Source organism: Anastrepha obliqua, chromosome 1, assembly GCF_027943255.1.
Source record: "Anastrepha obliqua isolate idAnaObli1 chromosome 1, idAnaObli1_1.0, whole genome shotgun sequence".
NCBI lineage: Eukaryota > Metazoa > Arthropoda > Insecta > Diptera > Tephritidae > Anastrepha > Anastrepha obliqua.
The window spans coordinates 24,652,287-24,669,818 of record NC_072892.1 but is presented as its reverse complement, the minus strand read 5'-3'; the positions used below and the strand labels follow the sequence as shown (position 1 = coordinate 24,669,818).

The 17,532-nt window shown below is 38.5% G+C and overlaps 2 protein-coding genes across 2 annotated transcripts; one reads left to right on the top strand and one right to left on the bottom strand.

Annotated features, from left to right (window-relative positions):
* Positions 1–21: 21 nt before the first annotated feature.
* LOC129246826 (DNA replication licensing factor Mcm2) lies at positions 22–3,382 on the bottom strand. Its single transcript, XM_054885472.1, has 4 exons — positions 2,996–3,382; positions 1,912–2,946; positions 734–1,825; positions 22–678 (listed from the first exon to the last, which is right to left on the bottom strand). The coding sequence occupies exons 1-4, from the start codon at positions 2,999–3,001 to the stop codon at positions 157–159; spliced, it is 2,655 nt and encodes an 884-aa protein (XP_054741447.1). The 5' UTR covers positions 3,002–3,382; the 3' UTR covers positions 22–156.
* Positions 3,383–4,972: 1,590 nt separating this feature from the next.
* LOC129248725 (uncharacterized) lies at positions 4,973–13,770 on the top strand. The gene is made up of 7 exons (XM_054888346.1): positions 4,973–5,365; positions 7,708–8,141; positions 8,197–9,508; positions 9,554–9,919; positions 9,990–10,249; positions 10,311–10,418; positions 12,549–13,770. The coding sequence occupies exons 1-7, from the start codon at positions 5,062–5,064 to the stop codon at positions 13,569–13,571; spliced, it is 3,807 nt and encodes a 1,268-aa protein (XP_054744321.1). The 5' UTR covers positions 4,973–5,061; the 3' UTR covers positions 13,572–13,770.
* The last annotated feature ends 3,762 nt before the right edge of the window (positions 13,771–17,532 follow it).

Sequence of the window (17,532 nt, the reverse complement as noted above, 5' to 3'; positions counted from 1 at the left end):
TGAAAATTGTACTTTAGGAATGCGAAGTGTTATCGCGGAATAAAAAATGTACGCAATATAAAATATTAGATAATGATAAAACACATACATGAGAAACATAGAACAATGAAATAAAACATTCAACTTTGCAAACGTAAAAAAATAATGCGCATCAGGTTACACAGCCGCTTCAGTGACAATCTGCAGAATTGTTCGCCGCTTTGGATCATAAGAGAAACCATTTTGTTTGAAAATGTCTGAATCATAAAATGGTTTTAAATTAAATATATCCAACTGCTTAGCCCGCTCAATAAGATCGCGTTCCATTATTTCAACGTGTGTGGCTCTGGGTCCCTCTTTGCAACGTATATAGGCAAGTTGGTCGAGTGTCAATTGCCGAAGAATGAAGAACAGCAACTCCGAGTGATCCTTTTGGAAGGATAGATACTTCTGGAAGGCCGTGCGCATTTTCTTCATGACACTGAACTTTTGTGCTTCGATGAAGCTCTCCAACATCATGCGTATGGCCATGCTTACGTCGGACTCAGTTACACTCTCGCGCAAGTGCATGCGTGCATGTGCTTCGGACATACGGATGACGCTTTCAATGTGCCGTACAGTGATTGGCAACGAACCGGTTGCAAAGGATTCTTGGCGCAGTTGTGAATACATCTTGGCTATTTTATCTTCATCAATATTCTAAATTGTAAAATACTGTTATTAGCCATCAATCAAATAGTTTGCATTTACCTACCGTAAGTTTAGGGCGGACGTTTTCTTTCGCATAAATTATATATTGCCGCAAAAGATCTTGCGGTATTTCAGCTACACCCGTCGTCTGCGTGTCCTCCACAAACTCTTCACAGGACGGATGGTGTTTAATATGTGAATTGACTACGAACTTTGCCAAGTGCTGATCTTGCATGGGATCGAACTCATCCTTTACCACGCACAGAATGTCGAAACGTGACAAAATTGGCTCGGAAAGATTTACATTTTCTGAAAAAGTCATTGAGGGGTCATAACGCCCGCCAATGGGATTTGAAGCTGCAATAACGGTACAACGCGCTTGTAAAGATGTCACGATGCCTGCTTTCGATATAGATATCGATTGTTGTTCCATGGCTTCGTGTATTGATGTGCGATCCTGATCATTCATTTTGTCAAATTCGTCAATAAGACAAACTCCCTGATCTGCCAGCACTAAAGCGCCTGCTTCCAAAGTCCACTCACGTGATACGGGATTTCGACGAACGTAAGCTGTCAAACCGACGGCACTAGCACCTTGGCCGGTTGTGAAAACAGCGCGCGGTGCTATCTTTTCCGTGTACTTCAAAAATTGGGATTTTGCTGTTCCAGGGTCACCGCATATGAGTAAGTTTATGTCACCTCTAATTTTGTGCTTTTCACCGGGGTTCTTAGATTCGCCGCCAAATAATGCCAGCGCCAAAGCACGCTTAATATAATCATGACCATATATGGATGGGGCCATTGATGCGATAATCCTCTCCGCAACACGAGGATCTTTGCTCAATTTCTGTATGGTAGCAATATCTTCGTCCGTAAGTGATTGCACAACTTGTTTACAATCCTTCACAATAATATGATTCGCAATTATAACGGTGGCGAATACCGGAAATCCTTGCTCTGTGTTTAGCGAACCGTCGTAGTTATTTGTATAAATACCAGTAACCTCTATCTCATCGCCTGGCTTGCATAGATCACAAAGGTCCGCCAAAAGAATGACGTCCTTGCTGCGCGGAATCCGACCAGCGGGAATGCGGCCAGGTGACTCTTGCAAGCTAATCTTCTGGTAATTGCGATAAAGTGTTTGCTCCATATTAATCTGTGGGAAATAAAAATTCAAGCAAGAAAAATCAAGGTATACAAATCTTCTTATGTATACTATCTACATATATACTAGTTACTTACCGAAAATGGTCCGGCACTTTGGCACTCAGGACAGGAACCAGGCTTCACTTCAGTATTTTGCGACTGAACAAATGGCCCCAAAACATAACCACATTTTACACAATCGTATTTGATTACTGAAAGTTGGGGCAACACGCCGGTTGTAGCTGTGACCACGCCCAAAGTACGAACAAGTTGGTTCAAGTGCAGTTTGCGGAAAGTGCGCAACTCTTCGATAAGGGGCAGCTCTGATATACGCACATAAATCTCTGTGGTGACACGTTCATATGTGGGGAATATTGATAAGACCATTTCCTTTGCCACTTTATCAAAAATTTCCAACATTTGAAAGGGCGCTTCGGGTAAGAAGTACGCCAGCACATGCTCTTTATTTGCCAAATCCGTATACGACACAATAAATGACGATTTATTTTGTTCGCACATGCGTCGTATGCGGTCCCGGTACGTGTACATGCCACGTTCATCAACAAAAGTGCGCAAAAACGACTGGAAACGATTGGCAATTTCTGTGCGCGGCCCAAGCATACTAACCCACTCTTTGGTGGAGTGACCCTTAGTGTCTTCCAAGTTTTCGATGGACTCTATCATCTCCGCATCTTCCATCTCGCCTTCGGCCGCTTTCTCAGCAGCACGACGTTTTGCCCGTGGTCCGACATCGTCCTCTTCGTCACTTTGGTCAAAGCCTAGATCTCGGTCATCACGATGTATGCCAAGTGCACGATCGCGCTTTCGCATTTCAGCTTCAGCTGCCTGGCGTTCACCCTGTGACAACTCTGAGTAGTTGTCATCATCATCCAGCATTGCGGGGTCATAATGATCCAGCTCTGGCATCGGCCGATAGTCGTTCTCCATATTATCACCGAATAACTCCTCGCCCTCTTCCTCCTCTTCTTCACGTATAGTCTGATCTCCGAAGATTTCATCTTCATTCTCGAATGGCTCAAAATCTCCAATGGGTGAAGTCATAGCTGCACGCAATTCACGCCGGTCGTCGGCGTCTCCCGGCGTGGCTGGAGGAGGTGAACTCACTTGATCCTGCAAGAAGGTATTTTATGGAGGTCTGACAAATCTAATTATTACTTACCGCCATCTTATTTAGCTGTTTGTTATACTTTGATAATTATAACTCGAACACTTTCAAAAATAAGTTTCTAATAACTAAATATACGCAAAGAGCAGCGCAAACAATTTAATGTTGTTTTTCGTGAGTTGGTTCCACACGCGATTCAACTTTTGGCGGGGATTGTGACATCAAATATTTGACAAACGGCGTGGCGCTGCGGGCAGTAAAATCATTTGAAGGGTGTGTGTCTATGCTAAATTCAACAAATATGCAGACCAATACTCTAAATTTTTAAAATTCAACCAGTGCTATTTTTCATTAAGTTTTCAATTATATTTTAATTTAAACAATTGGGTCTTGGGGTCTTTTTCGAATATTTGCTTTTCTTTAAATGTTTCCAAGTCCAGGTAGTAGATATAATTCACCAAAATAACACCAAAGCTAATAACTTAAAAAAAATGTAAACTTCTTGATATATGTTTTTTTTTTATATTCACAAAAAGGCGTTTGGCGGTGTTACAAAAATATTAACTTCGTTTTTTTGTTATCATTCACGCGATTCCCTACTGATTTGTTTTTGCATAACAGTTGTCTGCGCCACTGCGTTGTTGTGTTTGGGCTTTACTATGCCGATATTTGACTTTTTATCGCCGTTGTCCATCTACAACTCTATGCTATCGATTATTTCTAAATAATTTTAGTTTTGTCTTGTCGAATTTCTTTCCATCACTGCATTAACATCAGTTATCTCTTCCGAGGATTGATAACTCAAGTTTAATTTTATCGCGCCATCTGCATGTGCGAATACAGCAATTCCATATTAAAGAAATAATATGGTAATAAAGTGCCCACATGGGAAAATAAGGCCAAGTGAACAAAAATTTTACAGATATTAACACATATTTAGTAGAAAGAGAGTACAGTTTGAAGAAATTGATATGTCAAACCGCCGTCAAATAGAATATTACGCTATTCGAAACTTTAAAGTGCACCAAGCGCTTGAAGCAAAGTTGCCGTTGGGATAATTTTCATAAACAGCACATTATTATTATTTTTGGCAGTTATCAATTCAAAGCAAACGGGAAATGGGTTAGCACCTTAACTTTGAACATCCTTCATCATATTAACATCAATCTCAAAAGAAAATACACAAGTTTGCCAGCTCTTAATTCATTTATATTAGATTTAATGAATCTTTAATCCGACTGTGTAAACAGAAACAAATAAATTTTTGGAATCTGATTCGATAATAATTATCTGCGAACTTATGGTATAAATTGACGACAGCGACAATAGGAATCATATGTGAAATATTAAAATATACACCTTCTTATGAACGGAATTAGTTTGACGATAGTACGACATCAGGCTGCAAAGCTTCAAATTTTCGTTGTCGCCGATTCGTACGGCATAACGAACAGCTATTTGTTGTATTAAAATTTACTTATCTCGCTCTGCATATTAATAAAATACTAACGATTTTAAAGATGCATTTCAGACTTAAAATGCAGTTAGGTGAAGGAGAAAGAAGTTGGAGGAAAAAAATCCCTGGTCGTTCATGAATAATTTCTTCTTATCCAAACACAAATGCTAGCCATACAAAATTTAAATGAATAAAAACGCAAACCCTCTTATTAAGCTGTTTTGCTTGTCGTTGACGCTGTCGAAATATTATATTTACGAAGCCGGAACGCCTCGCATATATGTCCGGCCAAGGACTGTCACTTCAGCAGCATTTCCAGTATATGTATGGGGATTGCTTATGCCGCTACAACAACAACAACGGCATTTGCAGACAAAATTTTACTGCCGTTGCGTCATGAATGGCTGTTGTCAATGAGTTTATGTATACTATTAATATTAAGAAACTCAAAATTATCGATAATTCACAAGTAATTTCTCGTCACATAACGAAAAAACTCAGTATATCGATTACTTGAACTATTTAAAAAACATTGATAGTAAAATATCGATGTAATTTGAAAGTTTCTAACTTTTTCGCAAAAGCACCGTTACTTCTAGAATCGGTTGGCGTCTCTTGGGAATTTTGGTTTTATATAGAAACGTAAAGGCTTTAAAAAATCGGAATGCCGGCACGTTCATCAGAATCCAAGACGGGGGCTGACGGAGTAGTAGAGAAGTTGCGTGTTCGTCGACCTTGCTCTCGAATAGCTAATCCGCGTACACGAAGCGAAAGTTGTAGGCGTATGCAACGCAGAAGCGGCATGATTGTGACTATGTCTGTAGAACAAAGTGGAGGAATAGCATTGAAAACGGCTGAAGGTATTGCGGCTTCACATACAAGACAAGTCTCAACTACCTCGACGTTATTCGGTCCTTTGGGCGTTTCGATTGGAGTTGTATGTGAGAGCACAACAGAAAACAAAGAAGGTTAGAACTTCCGTAGTTATTGTTTTGCAAATTTTTTATTAATCATATAAAACGAACGTAAAAAATAAACAGGACCCATGGAAAAGTCTGAAAAGGGGAACGTTGGTGCTCGATAGGGATTTAGGGGATTCTGCTGTTTCAGTGGCGCCGCAATCTTATGGCGGATTTTTATAGAACTCGACAAAGGAAACGAAATGAAAGAATAAAATTTTTTGATATCTCGCTTAGTTTTCGAGATATTGAATAAAAATACTGTGGATTGCGTAGCCGGAGTTGGACTGATGAGGGTTATTTTTTTGAAGCGCGGCCGAAGGCCGCCCATGCGAAAAGGAGTTCTCCCCAAAATACGGTGGATTGCGTAGCCGGAGTTGGACTGATGAGGGTTATTTTTTTGAAGCGCGGGATATCGAAACATTTTAATTCTATATTTTGTCTTATCTCGCCGAACTCTATCGAAACTGAAGAAAAAATTATCATTATTATAATTATTTTTTATTTAATATCTCGAAAACTAAGCGAGATATCAAAAAATTTTACTCCTTCATTTCGTTTTCTTTTGTCGAGTTCTATAAGAATCCGCCATTAAATTGCGGCGCCACGGAAACAGCAGTATTGCCGGGATTTAAGCCAATCGCAAAAGCATCTTAATTATTTGTAACATTGCGTGTTTAAAAGATAAATTAGCTTTAGATTGGTTTGGCATCGGCTAGACAGTCTTAATTTTGGTTTAAAAAATTTAATCGCATCAACAGAACTGCGTATGGTATTTTTGAGAATTGTTAAAATTGGATGAAAACTAAAGCTGAATTTGAACGTTAAATACCCAAGCACATTTTAGTAAAATTTTATTTGGACTGCCTGTTAATTGTTGGAATCAAACAAAGTAAGGGCCATAAGACGTATAGCTTGTAAAATCAGAGGGCCGGATATGACAAGGCTTAGTAAAAAATTATATCGAAAATTTTTCAAAATTCTACTGGCGTGTTTATAGTCATACGCAGCTTATTTGATGCAGATACAATTTTTTTTTTGTAAAGTATTGACTAAAAACAGAGGATGCAGACATCTTATTTACTTAGCTTTATTTCTTTTCGCATCATAAAATCTATATATATAAAAAGAAGTTACATTTCCTTGGTAATCTTATAACTCAAGAACCGCCGAACCGATTGACACAAAAATTTTAGAGTTCTTTTCTATCTTTGAGGAGGTGGTTTGTGTGAAGTTTGATTGAAATCGGTACAGCCGTTCCTGAGTTATGACATTTTGTGTGAGTAATGGTTTCCTCTCATACGAAATGCCTTTATGGGAAAAACAACAACAAATACACAGCCGCTTATGAGCGTTTCTGTTGTACTGTTGTGGTTGTAAGTGTATTATGTTAATATTAATTTTGGACGAAAATATATTATAATAAAAACGGGAGCATTCAAAGAACTGGAAAAACATTTTTAACTTTATTTATTTTAGCATAATTTATTTAGCGTAAAAAATTGAAATGGAAATTAAAGAATCAAAGTTTAATTACAAGTTTTTATCGGCTCTTTCACCTTACCTGTATATAGGTGACCACCACAATCAAATTTAAAAAAAGTACAGAAAAGGCTATTGTGACATCTTTAGAAAGTATGTTGAATGAAAAAAATCAACTAATTCAACTGTTTAAACATTTTACGAGTTATATAAAGAAAACTTTATATGAAAAATTTCTTGTGATATAAAAAAAACATTTTATGTATGGTGGTGCGAAGCCCACTGGGAAATGCTAGTATATTATAACAATTTTTTCACTTATTTGTAATGCAAAAAAAAAAGAAAAAAAAAAATGCCGCCGCAGAACGCAAATTTAGTTATTGACTTTACTTCCGATAGTTCGTTCTTTTGGGCGCCAACAACTGCGATCGCTCCCGTCGACCAGAAACACAACCCTCTCAGTGCGGTGTAGTCGTCGTAGACGCTTAACGGTAGGCCGAGATCGACAGGCTGGTTTCACCCATTAAGCGCCCATTTTGACGCTGGTCAAAAATCTGCCAAAACTCCACACTCGGCAGGCGATGGGATGTCTTCTTGATGTCGTACATCAATACCGCGTAGCACCGACCTAATGCCCAGGCTCATCAGAACGAACCAACCCCGCAGGAAATACAATATTTCAATTTACTTATTAACCATCACAGTAACCATAGTTAACTGTATATACAATTGTCGCTAAAAAAAATAAAACAGTTTGATATTCAAGATTGCTCCCGACCTTGCTCTCGAAAACTTTCCTAAATATAATACAAAAAAGTTCAGCTGCCCAATTAAGTATCTAAAGTAGAACATGTCAATTTATTTTGCAGTTGTTGTGGATATGAAAAATTGCTCGAAGGACAATACAAATGTTGCAATAGATTGGAATGTAACAGCGCCAGAGTACGAAAACCTTTTGAAGAACACACAGAATCGCCCCCCTTTGGAATTTCGAAAAAGTCTGAGTTTCCTAGAGGATCGGCAGTTTGAAATGCTGTCTCTGTTAAATGTTAAAAGCATCCAGCACTTGCTGGATATGCCACTAAGAAAAGTGCTTGAAATTGCATTGAGTAATCAGCAACTACAGCTACTTCTAGCAATGTTGGAAACGGAAGTGAATACCAGTCCAAAATCTTTGAAATTATCTCCAAAAAAAATGGAATCTTTAAAATCAATTGCAGAGGAGTTGGACAAAATTGACTTAAACGACGATGATGACGAACAACCATTGGTTATTGACGAAACTATTTCCAATATTGAAGAGGTTGGTAATTGGTTGTTTATATTTAAAATAAATTTAAGTTCTTATTTGGTTATAGAATAAAACACTAATAACGAAAGATAACGAGCGAAGCCTGGATGCTATCGAGGAATGTTTTTCTAAAATTCGAAATGTCAAAATCCCTCAAACTCGAGCTGCCCTAAAGGACGTAAGATCAGAGTTAACTGAAATTATTACCGAATTGAACGAGAAAGAGAATCGGCTATCCCGTCAATTACAACAAAATAAGCAACTAGCCGATGCTGTCAACAATAAAGAATCTATCGGGCGTGGCAGTGAAGATGTCGTCACAACTACAAGTAAGGCACAACCGTGTAATTCACCTCATGGTACCGATGCTAAACAAAACGTTTTAGTTGAGGCTGGTAAACTTGAAAAGTCTGTTAATAAACCGACAAGAGGTCCGCGGACTGCTAAGCGCCGACGTAAAGTAAATAAAAGCAGGAACTTAAAATCACCAACAACCACAACTAAAAACACTGACAACACTACTTGTGATATGATTTTAGGTTCAAATTCAACATCTCCTAAACAGCCTTTTAAAGAATCGTCTAAAATAACTAAACCACCTTCGACGATATCATCCGCATTGGATGTGATTTCTCCAAATACAAATTTTGACGTTGCAGCATCTCCAACTATCGTGAATGCGTTGCCCATGTTAGATTCGACAACACCTAAAACACCTTCAACATTTGCAGGAAGCTCAGGAATTTTTTTTATTGATCCAAGATCGATGGTCATTTTGCATGATAGTGCTGTGAAAGGTAATGGATCAATAGATAAACCTATTGGAAAATCTTGCAAAATGTGTCCAAAAAAGCCTGAATTTCAACTTACTGCTAGTAAAAGCGCAGTACTTGTAGATGTGTGCGCGCCAAACTTAATGGCAGGTGCACCCAAACAGCTTTGTGCAACACCAAATGTAACTGCGATTGGTGGTATGCCTCTAATTGAACCAGACTCGGACGACACACACTCCTTGTCAAAGGAATACATAGACTGTAAAGTTCAAAAGATTACTAAGCCTTTAAAATCGTTTTCAGCGGCACCCACACAACAAAACCTGCAACCGACAGTTTTGATCAAAAAGTTGTCTACTCCGCTACGAAAGAGGGAACATAATGTAGATGCAGATAGCACCACGACAAGTATTGAACTTTGTTCTTCTAAAGAGAAAAAATTGGAAACAAACGACAACGAAAATGTGCCATGTGCTCAATCAAGGGATGTGCATGTCTCTAAGAAAACCAAGATAGCGCAATATCCGAAGAAGACACGAAAACGTCTCGTTAAAGTTGTGGACTTGACTGACGATAGCGATAATCCAATAATCCAAGCGAAACCCAGTAAACTATTCCCAGTTACCGGTAATTCTAATTATTAAATGTTAGATTATTTTTCAGATATATCAGATAATTCAGATGAACTAGCCGAGGTGTGTGCAGGTGTGTGCAACGAGAGTTCGTTTATGATGAAAGGAATTGAGGTGCAAGCTTCAGACACCAATTTGGCTTCAGTTTCGCACGAAAGTGAGATGAATGATGCGAAGCATAACTCAAAGTCAGTTTCGCCGGCGTCACCGCTATTTGAATCGATTAAAAGTGACTCGGAAGAAAACGATATTATAGATGATCGTGAGCAAAAGGGCCCTTTAATTACTTGTGAGCTGGCCGATGACTTAGTTACCAATTCCAGTATTGAAGAATCCAGAAATCAGTCGGTCAGCTCTTACTGCAGTATTACACCTAAAGATAAGGGTAAATAATTTCATGTAAAGCTATTCTGAAATTAATCTTAATTCTATTTATTGCATGCTAATACCTACAGAAAAATGTGAAGACTCCATAATTCATTCACCGGCACAACGCCGTATTGAGTTTGACGCGAAATCATGCACTAAAACTGTAGATGATTATTCTGATAATGATAAAGATGATTCTCACAATGCGGGCTCAACTGTGAAAATCGCTAATACTCCTTTGTCGCCCATTTCAAGTGGTATTACTAGTCCCATCAATACTTTCACATTTAGAGAATATAAGCCCACCGCGGAAATAGATGGCTGTTGTGCAGAAATTATATATTTGGTGTGTAAGACCCCACTTTTAATATAAATTGAAATTATAATTTGAATTAATTTTTTCGCAGCTTAAAGAAATTGATATACCTAACAATCCGGTAAACAAACCCGATGATTTAGATTTGCTTCTGCGAACGAACTCTTCTGATCCTAGATTGTTTAAGTATTTAAAAAAGGTTTGTGCTTCATATATCATTATTTGATTTTTTGCCCAGTCCCATATTCTGTTAGATCAGATTTGTTGAGTAATCAGAGTATCTTCTTACGTAGTAATGAAAAGGAAAAGGGGAAAGTGATGTAATTTAAAAACATGCAAGTGCTAAGGCTTCAGCTCACACTTACCCAAATACCCAGAGATGATATCACTAAAGTATTCAAATTCGAAAAGAAGTTCAGAATTGAACTGAACAATAAATTAAACTGGAGTAGACCTGCATTTGGAAAAAAATTCCAGGAGTGTACCCTGCGCTGGTACACATATGGCTCGAAGACCAAGGCCAGAACCAAGCGCTCGGTACCGATGGACATTTTTCCAACCATTTTTCAAGAGGTGTATTTTATTTGCCTATGTGGAGAGATTAACATAGACAGAAATTTCCGGAATGAGTGACTGTCACGCGGCATTCATGGCTCCATCGTCCTGTGAGATCAAATCGTCACTGCTCCTTGAGTGTGTCGAGAAATTTAATCTACTAGAAATGCGCAATTGCCTCCGGCTAATCCGGCGAGAGAGGCTGCGGCCACGCCTTTAATAGGACCCGGGTCCTTCCTTGCTATGGGACAACACACCATCGTGGAGAAGCTTAGGAGTGAATAACTAGGGCTAAGGGAGGTTTGCTGGCACCAAACTATGGGGCTACGCCAGGCGAAATCCCTACTGGATGGGTATAACCAAAAAAGGTTTAAAACACTGCTAACCCTCCATAAAGATACACTGAGAATGCTCACGGGCATTCTCACAGGCCACTGCAGACTGCGAAGTCATCTGCATATGATCGGGATTTGGTCAACGGACTCTTGTCGTTCCTGCGGCCAATCTCAAGAGACTCCAATGCACGTTCTCTTGAAATGCAGCGCTATAGTGCGGAGGAGGTTGGGACATATTGGCCAACTGCAGCCAGAAGAAAGGCACATATGCTCAACCCATCCCAGCTCCGTCCTGAGTTTAGTAAGGGAACTTGGTCTGGATGAGGTACTGTGCTGATTAGAGGGCACTAAAGACCATTAGGTCGTAGTGCAAACATACTGAATCTAATCTCTGTATAGTAATTGTAATGGTTGCACGGCTTAGGCTACGGCCTTTATGCACTGTGACCAGATTGATTTAGTGCGCCCCTAAGTGCTTAATTTCAATTATTACTAAGTATTGCGAGGAATCGAACCAGACGAAGAATTTGTAAGTCTTTATCCTCTAGTAGGTACGACTCCAGTATTCTCTGTCTCCTGTGACGCAATGCTTTACAATTGGTGATTAGATGTTTCATCCTCGTCATCACTGCAGAACCGGAATAAACTAGTGATAGACAGTCCAATTGTATTGAAATGTTTATTGCAAGCAAAGTGGACTGTAAGTGCTCCACAAAGTAATCTAAGGCTCCTTTTGTGTCGAGGGTTAAAACAGATTTTGGTCTTCATAAATTTTTTGAAGTCATTGAGGCCGTTTGAGCCGCTCCACTATTCGCTGGTTTTTATTTGGATCCATTTTTTCGTTCCCTGTTTTTTGTTGTTGTTGTAGCAGCATAACGCTTTCTCTTTTAGTTTGTTTTTGTTAAAGCTGAAAATGGGGTTAGTCCAATAAATGACTCTTTCGCCCCTTCTCTCACGTCGTGATACCCAAAGGCCAGAAAGCAACTGCTTTCTAAATCCTGTTTGTGCGAAGTAGTCACCTCTCGCTTTCGTCTAACTCACCTAACGGTAGACCCAGAAAGCGTTCTGTTTCTTATAGTCCCTGTTATACTTAGGCACGGCAGCCTTTATAGACTACATAGTTTTGAGATAGCTGTAATTTGATTGGTGTTTGGCAACCATACCAACGCCCCATATTTTAGGATAGGCCTTACCATTTGGGTGTATATCCAGAAGGTCATTTTAGGGCTTAGGTTCCAGGATTAACCCAGGGTTTTGTTGTCCAAAGGATTTTTTATTGCTGAGTGGAGTCTCCCATTACCATGACCATCTTACATCCTCCAATGATTGAGCGAAACTTTCTTTTTATTTTTGTGTTAAATTTAGCCTATAGTTAATTCTGTATGGTTAATTCTGTATCACGAATTAAACATTTGTATACGTAAATTTATCCCCCATAGAATGCCAATGCAGTGCATGGTGCTTCGTCACTTTGTGTTTACAGTAAAGTTAGTCAGAGTGATCCTCGCCGCTCGAGTAGCATTTACAATTCGGATACATATTTAAGCCAACGTCCACAAGAACCTAGCCAGCAAACGCCCAATATGCTGCTCTATGGCTGCCTGCAACGCTCTCCATGGTATCAGTCGCTGATGTCTACAATGAAAATACAAATAAATCAAACCGTTTCGGTACTGGTAAATGCTATCAATAATTTTCAGAAAATGCGTCTAGAATATCCCTACGCTGTCTTTGATATTTTCAAACTTTATTGCGCTGGCGAGTTATTGGAAATTTTAGAAAATCTCGGACTCTTCGTAGACGTCAACGGGGTAATATCTGAAAAGAAAAATGTATCCAGCTTCGCGGGTCGCTCATACGGTTGTTCTTCGGTGGTGAATGCGACCTACAGTTTTATTCAGCCAGTGGAGCCACCTTCAGTAACAGTTCAACATCAACAGATGCGTTCTTTCGCAGCACCATCCGCAAACTTTTCTGCACCATCAGCTACCTTTCAACAATCATCACCATCACCATCACCATTCATTAGCTGCTACATTGATTCGCCGCAAATGGCAATGGAGAAGCCAGTACAGCTGCCAAAACCTTCTTTGCCTCGACCATCACCTATTACACACTCTCGTCGGCCAACAATACCACATCAACCGCCATCGTCACCACCACCAAGACGTCACTGCGGACTAAAGGTGCCATATTCGTCTAGAGCACCAAATCCTCGTTGTTTATTGTCGCCGATAAAGCGTCAAGCGAGTTACTCGGACTCTGAAGAGGAATGCTGGGATTCGGACGATGGTACAACTTCCTCCAGACCGTCAAAACTTCCACTTAGTCCTGACGGTTCTGATAGTTCTCACAATAGTTATGAAGTTTCTCATCGTAATTACTCAAAAACTGAAAAATTTGTCGAGGGTCGTTCGTCAAACTACGGAAAATCGCTCGAAAGCGGTAAGAAGCGTTACTAAAGCGCTAATAAAATTTATAAAATGGCTACTTAAAATCTACAATGGAATTGCTTGTTTATTTGTTTAAAATAATTTATGTTATGTTTTTTACCTAAGAAAGGTATTAAATTATATATCGAATATGGGTTGTTTTATGTTCTGTTTTGTACTGAATACAGTTTAGTTTTAAATACATTGAAATAAATCATACAAAGTATCATATTTTGTGTTTACTGATGTTTCACACAAAACAATGGCGACACAAGATTGTATAGGCTGAAAATTTCTCGAACTTGTGGCCGCTTAACTCTCCAGACCTTAATCCACTAGATTATTACGTATGGGGTGTAGTTGAACGTGAAACCAATAAGCGTCCTCATAAGACAATTTCTTATCTGAAGGCTGCAATTAATACCGTTATAGGCAATATGAATAAGGATAATTTGATTCCGGCATGCAATCGCTTTCGGACCCGGATCGAGGAGGTAAGGTTATTGCAGTTAATGGAGCTTCTATTGATACATTTCATAGATATTTAATAAATTTCGTGAAAAATTCGTAAGTTTCCATTAAATTTTTGACGTGATAACGTCTTATAATTCGATTTAACAGGCTGCACGCACGAAAAAATGTGTCGTTACCTTGCTCATTAGTGTTACCTTGCTCATATGTCGTTACCTTGCTCATTGCCGTTACCTTGCTCATTTGTCGTTACCTTGCTCATTGCATTGAATGAACTGCAAGCGAAAGCGCGGAACGAACGACAAAGCAAACAAAGCAAACGAACGGCAACGTTCGACATCTTGCTCTCTCCTACTTAACCCATTCGATCCCATTGTACTCGCTTGAGTACAGAAAAAGCATCTTTTTCGAAACGACGTCAAAAGCCAACGCTTACAAATTTTTAAATGTACTCGCCACTTTATAATACAGAGAAATGTCGAAAAGGAAAACACATGTTTCTCCTTCTTTTTTTTGAGTCCCGTTATCCGTTATTCACTTGTCTTTGCGTGCACCTTTGCTATTTTTCTTCTTTTCATGGTTTAGTTTGCAATAAGCTCTCTGTTTGACAAAATCTAAGTTCTCACGGAAAAAGTTCAGTGTTGTAATATTCATAATACATACATATAATTTGTATACTTTATACCAAAAAAATGAAAAAGGTTGTGGAAAAGTGCATTTCGGTAGGTTTAAATTCTAGTGTACTCGCATGGATACAGTGGGAACATTCATATATATTTTGTGTGCATATTTCATGTAGATTTGGTAATGGATGTAAAAAAATTTTACGGAAAGAGGTTTCATAACCTTTCTGCGGTCACCGACTATATTGAATCAAGCGACCGTAGTCACTTCGACTTCGCTATTATACCGCCAAATACCCACTGTGACACAGATGAGGAGGACATTGAAGAGGATAATATATTGCGTGATGATATTCCAACCTTGGAATCGTATTTTTCGATTCTTCTTTACGTCATATGACCTTCTTAGAATTTTGAAAGAACAAGGATTTAAGGCTACTGGGACTGTTCGTGAACGGCGGACCAAAAAATGTCCTCTGAAAACGAACAAAGAACTACAAAAGAAGCAACGGGGAGAGTTTGATTTTATGTAAGTTTATCATAATGATTTATTTGAATAGTTGTTTTGTATCAAATTTTGTAGGTTTTCTGACTCAGGAATACTTTTTGTGACGTGGAATGACAATAGCGTTGTGACAGTGGGAACAAACTTTGATAGAATTGAACCTTTACATACCGTCAAACGATGGTCAAGACAAGAGAGGCGCAAGGTGAATGCCCATCAGCCGAAGTTGATAGCGGAATACAACTCAGGAATGGGAGGAGTTGACCTCCACGACCAAGCTTTGAATACTTACAATATAAAGTTTAGAGGAAAGAAATGGTGGTGCCCTCTTTTCACTACAATGATAAGCTCGTGCGTAGTAAACGCATGGAAGCTTTATAAAATGGCAAGTAAGAGTCAATGCGACTTGTTGCAATACCAACGTGAAATTGTGCGATTTTATTTACGCAATTATAATATCCGGGACATATCTTCAAAACGATCGACAACGGCATCAATAGCTGGTTCCTCATATAACCATTTTCCCAAAAGGATATCGAATCAGCTGAGGTGCAGGGAGTGTCACCAAAGAATTCGATGGATTTGCGAGTTATGCAATGTAGCCCTTTGCGTAGAGAGAGAATGTTTCAAAAGCTTCCATACTGTTAACCGAACTAATAACCAAGGAAGTCTTTGAAAGTGTCTTTTTATTTAATACTCCATATTTTCATATACAGGCAATGTATATACATATTATCCCATTGTACTCGATTGGGTACAGCCCAAAAAATGCATTTCTTTGATTTTTTTTCGTGTTTTTTTTTTTAAGGAGCTTAATTACACTATTTCAATGAACGTTTTATAAACGCATTTAAAAAAACATTGTTTTATATAAGCTTGGGATTTAATGGGTTAAGTGAGCGTATATATGTATGTATATGCGCATATGTACATATATAAATTCACGTATTTGTATTTGCATATGCCTTCTTATTGATTATTATTAATTTGATTCACTTGAAGAATTTAAAATAAAACCAAGTTTGTTAATAATACCTGTTGTTTTAATGTTATTATTATTAATTTTTTTATTATATATGAAGGAAAAAATGTATGGTAATATTTACCATATACTTTATAAGAAATGTTGTCTATACTAATATTATAAGGAGGAAAACTTTGTTTGTTTGGCTCAAAACTACTGGACCGATTTTAAAAATTCTTTCACCATTCGAAAGCTACATCATCCACGAGTAACATGGATTATATTTTATTTTGGAAATAGGGCTCGAGATATAGGTCAAAACGTGGACCCGGGTAATCTTCGGATGTGTATGTACAATATGGGTATCAAATGGAAGCTGTTGCTGAATGCTTTAGTCCAGAGTATTTTTCATGTCGCTCCGTGACTAGGGTCTCGAGATAGAGACCAAAACGTGGACCCTAGATGTTTGTACAATATGGATATCATATTGAAGCTGTTGGTGCATGCTTTAGTACAGAGTATTTTTCATGCAGCTCCGTGACTCGGGTCTCGAGATATAGGTCAAAACGTGGACCCGGGTAACCTTTGGTTGTGTATATACAATATGGGTATCAAATGAAAGCTGTTGATAAGTGCTTTAATACGGGGTAATTTTCATACCTATTGATGACTAGGGTCTCGAAATATATGCCAAAACATGGACCCGCCGTGTCTTTGCACCGAATTAAACCAAACTTACACACATTGTTAAGGAGGTATTGAAGATGGTTTCCGTATAGTTTGAATACCTATTGGTAGATAGGGTCTCGAGATATAGGTCAAAACGTGGACCCGGGTAACCTTCGGATGTGTATGTACAATATGGATATCAAATTGAAGCTGTTGGTGAATGCTTTAGTTCAGAGTATTTCCATCCGCTCCGTGACTAGGGTCTCGAGATAGAGACCAAAACGTGGACCCGAGAATGTGTTTGTACAAGATGGATATCAAATGAAAGCTGTTGATAAGTGCTTTAATACGGGGTAATTTTCATACCTATTGATGACTAGGGTCTCGAAATATATGCCAAAACGTGGACCCGCCGTGTCTTTGAACCGAATTAAACCAAACTTACACACATTATTAAGTAGGTATTGAAGATGATTTCCGTATAGTTTGAATACCTATTGGTAGATAGGGTCTCGAGATATAGGTCAAAACGTGGACCCGGGTAACCTTCGGACGTGTATGTACAATATGGGTATCAAATGAAAGCTGTTGGTGAATGCTTTATGATATGTTATGTTATGTTATGTTATGTTATGTTATGTTATGTTATGTTATGTTATGTTATGTTATGTTATGTTATGTTATGTTATGTTATGTTATGTTATGTTATGTTATGTTATGTTATGTTATGTTATGTTATGTTATGTTATGTTATATTAT